Raw genomic sequence first — 6,000 nt, 5'->3', positions numbered from 1 at the left:
TGGATGAGATGAGCCTTGAGCAACCTGCTCTGGTGGGAGATGTCCCTGCCCAGGGCAGGGGGTTGGGGCTGGATGATCTGTAAGGTCCAACCCCTAAAATTCTGTGATCCTATAATTCAATTAAATCACTTGCATGATTTTCTCAAGGTCAGCTTCATCCAAAATGATGCTCCTGCTGCTATTAAGACTTCTTTCCCTCCTCCCAACCACAAAATCCTCATCCTCCTTCCTCTCTAACCAAACCAAGATGCAAACCTGCCACCCTTACAAAACACTTTGTCTTCCTTTTCCTACACCAGGCCATCACTACAGGGGGTGTTACCTACAGGGAGCAGCCGTGGCATAAGGAATGCTTCATCTGTACTGGGTGCAAGAAGCAGCTGTCTGGACAACGCTTCACCTCCAGGGATGAGTTTGCCTACTGCTTGAGCTGCTTCTGCAACCTCTACGCTAAGAAGTGTGCAGGATGCACAAACCCAATCAGTGGTAGGTGTCTCATGGCTGCTGCCTTTAAAGTTTGTGGGGCTTTTGTGTTGTTTTTTACTTTCAGTGAACTGTTCCTCATATTGAAAATGCTTCGATGATTTATTCTGGACGACTTGAAAGACTCAAGACACTATAGAATCCAAGATATGTGAAGTTAAATACTTGTAATGCCTTTCAAGTGCCTAACAAGAATTAGAGGTTCAGATTGGATATTAGGAGAAATGTTTTCCCTGTGAGGGTGTTGAGGCACTGGGATATTGCACAGGGAGGTGGTGGAGTCACCATCCCTGGAGGTATTGAAGAGGCATCTGGATCTGACACTGATCTGGTTTAGGGTTTAGGGTTTCCAGTAGTGACAGGTTAATGGTTGGACTGGATGATCTTAGAGGTCTCCTCCAACCTTGATGATTCTATGGTTCTATGATTCATTTCTGCCACTATCACCACTGATAACAACCTTGCTCACGATAACAACCTTGCTCACTAACTTAGCTGAAAGCAACAGAAATACTTGAGGATGAAAATATTAGTTGCTACAGGATAAGGGAGGCAAAATTAGCACAGCAGCAAACAGAATTGTCACAGTGGCGTTTTTTTCACTACTGTGTGTTGGATCTCTATATTACCTGAAATAGTTTCACTTGGATCTCCACATTACCTGAAATAGCATCACTTGATGGCTGATGTGCTGTTCTCCTTTTGTAACAGAACACTTTTGGTTTCAAACAGGACTCGGAGGAACCAAGTACATCTCCTTTGAAGAACGGCAGTGGCATAATGATTGCTTTAACTGTAAGAAGTGCTCTCTTTCATTGGTGGGTCGTGGCTTCCTCACAGAAAGGGATGACATCCTTTGCCCTGAATGTGGGAAGGATATCTAAAGCTCAAACTAAGAGGTGAGGAAGAAAGGAGGGAAGCTGTGCTTGCAATATATAGTCTGAAACATGTTCAGAACTCGCTTTGCCACTCTGTGTCTCACTGTACTATTAACATTACTTAACCTTTTTCTTTATACTCTCCAAATCTGGTGGGAAAACAACCTGAAAAACTCTAGTAGCAGTGTTGGTGTTTTAGATTTCTACAGTTAACATAAACTAATGGAAAACCCAAGGTGTAAAACAATTTGACTAGTTTTGACATAACATACTATTTTTGTTGTTTGGGGTTGGTATTTTCCCCCCTTCCACTACATATTCCAGTTCCAAGTAAGTGATACAGTTCAAGAATCACAATGGCCACACACAATACATTGATAGGTGGATATTCAGGGTGAAACACTGAAATCAGTGGCAAACTCCATCCAGTTTCAATAAGGTGGTGGTCTTGCCTCTGTTCTTGAGCTACGTGACTAGTGCGTGCTGTCAAGTCTGTAGAAAGCCTGTAGAGTGTGTTCCAATGTACAGGGATTTGTGCCATGCCATAAAGAGATGATGATAAAACAGTTGAAGTGGGAGTGCTTCATGACAGGAACATATTTTATTGCATGACTAGCTGCTCGTTGTGTGAAGTGCCAGTTCTGATCGACAGCGTCAGTGTTACGGTGAGTTGATGTTCTGCTGCACATTGTATTTTTCAAAATAAAATCATTTTCAAACAAAATTGTGATTGTGGTTTAATGGTGCTCACATATTGTTTGCAATTTAAATGTCCTCATAGTCTGAAGAGACACAATGTAAAAGCCATACAAACACAATCCTTTTTGCACACAGTCACTGCTGGGGGTGAGGTTTAGACAATCCTCAGATGGTACAACTTCTACTAACTCATGTCAGTGGGAAAATGATCAGCAAAACTGAGAGACTGTGTGAAAACACTGAACTTACTGCAGCTGATAAAAATGTGTTCATAGGCACTCAACTCAAAACCAAAAGCTTTTTTCTTCTCAGCAAGAAAGGAGGTCAAAACAATTCAAAAGGCATTTTGCTTTGCAAAAGTCAGTTTAGCTTCTCTAGCAGGGCATCCTTTCATTTGGTTCTGTATTGGGCCAAGGAATACCCTTTGCTCTAGCATAAGATTAGATTTGCTCTAACGTTCAGGCTAGATGTTAGGATAAACGTTTTCCCTGTGAGGGTGTTGAGGCACTGGAATATTGCCCAGGGAGGTGGTGGAGTCACCATCCCTGGAAGGGTTGAAGAGGCATCTGGATCTGACACTGGAGGATCTGGTTTAGGGTTTAGGGGTTCCAGCAGTGACAGGTTAATGGTTGGACTGGATGATCTTAGAGGTCTCCTCCAACCTTGATGATCCTGTAATTTCAGCTTCATGTTTGCCACAGAAGTATCTGTCAGCAACAGCAAGCTGGCAGGACAACAAAATCAAAAGGAAACAATCCAAAGGAAGGTAACTCTTTTCCCAAAGCAAACTGCAAGGAATATAGCCATGTTATGCAATGTATGATCCCAGTACATGTTCTGGATGGAAATCATTTGTGTCCAGCAAGAGGAGGAAAGAAATGCTTCACACTACCAACAGGAATCTTCAGATGTTGGGTTCAAACTGAAGGAGGGGAAGTCTAGGCTGGATGTGAGAAAAACATTTTTCCCTGTGAGGGTGGTGAGACACTGGCCCGGGTTGCCCAGGGAGGCTGTGGCTGCCCCAACCCTGTGTTCAAGGCCAGGCTGGATGAAGCCTTGAGCAACCTGCCCAGGGCAGGGGGGGATGGGACCAGATAATCTCTAAGGTCCATTCCAACCCCTAAATTATATGATTCTAAGCACTGGAACAGGCTCCCCAGGCAAGTGGTGGAGTCACCCACCATCCCTGAAGTGCCACAACTAGATATGGCACTTTGTGATATGGTTTCCTGGGCATGGTGGTATTCAGGGAAAGGTGATGACCTGATGATCTTGGAAGTCTTTCCCAACCTTACAGATTCTGTGAAGGCAGTTAGAGCACGACAGCACTGCAACAGATGGCAAAATGGTCCCAGCTTTGGGGAAAGGTAGGTGAAACAAGGCATACCAGCCTGAAAACAAAGCTGTTGCCATGCAATAGCAGCATCATGCTGTAACTCCAGTACAGTTCTGCATATCCCTCCTTAAGACATACCAACACATATGTGCTCCTAGCAACTGGAACTACACAAAACACACCTAGACTCTAGACCAGTGCTAAGAAGCCATCCACAAAATGGAATTCCTTTCAGACTGTTAGGTTAGTGCAAGAACCAGCACTTCAGGTGATACTAACTGCTGCTAAAACCCCAGAGTAGGTACCAAGCCTTTTACCCTGACAGCATTATCTGAACAAGCTGAATTACATCACAAAAACAAGTCAGCACTGCTTCGTTTGCTTTTCATTTATTTAAATAGGATAAGACTACTGAAAAGACAAATCTTTACATACAAAATGTACATTACGTTAAAGTTTGCTGTACTCAAGTACAAAAACTGCACAAGTGTTTAGTAAAAGGGAAACAGCACACTAGAGCAAAACACACATTCTTACCATTTTACAGCATTCAAGAAGTGCCTTTTATGTCCTAAAAAGTGACTGGAGAATTTCTGTCAAGTAATGAACTAAGCTACAGTTTTTGGTTTCAATATAAACCAGTGTTAAAAATGTAAACAAGCTTTAAGATCACTACTGGCAGCTTCTTTTAGTGACTTAACTAAGAGGACTCAGGAGTTGATTCTTTTGTTTTACAATGTCTGGGAGCATTGCTATCATTATTTACCATCCATATCTCAACCTGATCTAAATTGGCTTCACCCTGAGCCACTGAGTTTTAATAAAAATTCTTCCATCAACCTAATTGGATTTCTGCCCTGTAAGGCACTACCAATAGTCCAGATGAAACACTAAGTTTCACAGAAAACCATGATCCTTCCTAAATTATCAAAGGCAGGGAAAAGAGATTTGTGGGTTGTTTTTTTTCTAGAGTGCAATTACACATGCTAATGCTCTCAAGGTACTTCTCTGTCTTCCTATCCATGCCCCTATCCAAGTGTTTGTAAGCTGAGGAAGCACTGCCCTGCATTCCACTGGTCTTCCCCAAATTTTAGGCCAATGATTGTAACCGGGAAAACAATCAAATTTGCTACATTGGCACATTTTTACACTTATGCATGTATAAAATCTGTCTGTCTAAAATCTGCCTGTGTATTTAAGAGAACATGGCACTAACCCACTCACCACTTCCTTTCCAAGTTTCATAACAGTCCAGTAACATACTTCCATCTGTGCATTTCTTGCTTCATGTATCAATAAGAGAAACTTCAATTTGAAGTAATGCTGTTAAAATAGTTCATCTCTTATTACCCACCTAACTTGCACTTCAAATTCTACACTCCTGTGCAACAAAAAAGGAAAAAAAAAGTTTGTTGTAGACTATCTTATCAGCAGAGTGGTCAGTTTTCTTATCTAAATTCATTGCTTTTTTTAAGCCAAGAAGGCTCTTGGGATCCCTCTAAAATCTCAGTAGCTATTTTAACTATTTAACCAGAAGTGGAATAAAACTGAATCTTACTGAAAGAATATGTGGATCATAGTGACATGGAGGAGATGAACTATAATAATCTTGAAAACTAAAAGTGGGGGGTTTAGTCTAGTGTAATATCACCACCTTTTAAAGAAGTAATTAACTACTTGGGTGTACAAGATTAGACACTCTTAAGGTGACTGGTGATAACAACTCCAGCTTTACAAGAGGAAACTGTTAAACTTGTTAAATCTTCACAGCAATCTCAATGTCTGCAAGGTTTAAAAAGAAGTTTGTTTCAGCTATTTAAATATGACTTATCTATTTGAAAATATGGAAGCAATATTGTTGTTTTCAAGCACCATCAGCTACTTCATGGCCACGTAACATGCTGGATTTTCTTCTTTGCTTCTGTAGGCTTTAGGTCATTCTGGAATGCAAGAAAAGACGTGAGTATTCTTAGACAGACTGTGCAAACAGAAGTCAGTCATTCACCTGACATATTCCAGGCTGCACTCAGCTATGCACTGCTACAACAGCTTTCTATTGCCATCTCGTGGGGGAAGTCAAGTATCGCAGAGCTTCTCTAGAGAAGATAAAAATAAAGCCAATGAATTTAATTACCTGCAAATCATACACCTGTTCTGGTTTTTTTTCTTAACCTACAATTAGTTATGCAAAAAGTCTTCCAATGGTGCAGCCTAGAAACAGGTGCATATTGCAGATTCCAAACATACTTCTAAAGTTATTTCAGATTGTCTTCTGAAAATACTTGTTGAAATGGGATTGTGTAAGAAAAAGCCCCAAATGTACAAATAGGAAACTAATTTACTTTTGTTAAATAGTGAAAACATTAGGAAAAGAGAAGGAAGATTTGGTCTTCCTTTGTAATGATCCGGATAAAGGGAAATAAAAGCCTCACATAAACTCATCTTTCAAGCCCTGCCCCAAGAAACCAGTAAAAATCAAGAAAGCCCAAAGCAAAACAATGGGAGATGAAGTAGTGAAATAATTACCTTTCACCATCTAAAATAAGAAGACAAATAAATCGGATAAATTAGAGCTGTAATAGTTCACACAAGCAGAGCAAAGAC

At 40.8% G+C, this 6,000-nt stretch overlaps 1 protein-coding gene across 1 annotated transcript in view; it reads left to right on the top strand.

Moving 5' to 3' along the window:
- The window catches only part of FHL2 (four and a half LIM domains 2), a 26,137-nt gene extending 24,745 nt beyond the window's left edge, over nt 1-1,392 (top strand). Inside the window, exons 5-6 of the mRNA XM_009074877.1 lie at nt 300-486; nt 1,216-1,392. Coding sequence (XP_009073125.1) covers nt 300-486; nt 1,216-1,367 — 339 coding nt within the window. The 3' untranslated portion in view covers nt 1,368-1,392. The remainder of the gene's footprint in view (nt 1-299; nt 487-1,215) is intronic.
- The last annotated feature ends 4,608 nt before the right edge of the window (nt 1,393-6,000 follow it).

This window comes from Acanthisitta chloris, unplaced genomic scaffold (genome assembly GCF_000695815.1).
Source record: "Acanthisitta chloris isolate BGI_N310 unplaced genomic scaffold, ASM69581v1 scaffold11705, whole genome shotgun sequence".
Classification (NCBI taxonomy): Eukaryota; Metazoa; Chordata; class Aves; order Passeriformes; family Acanthisittidae; genus Acanthisitta; species Acanthisitta chloris.
Note: the sequence above shows the minus strand (reverse complement) of the source record. Positions and strands in the feature narration are given on the sequence as shown.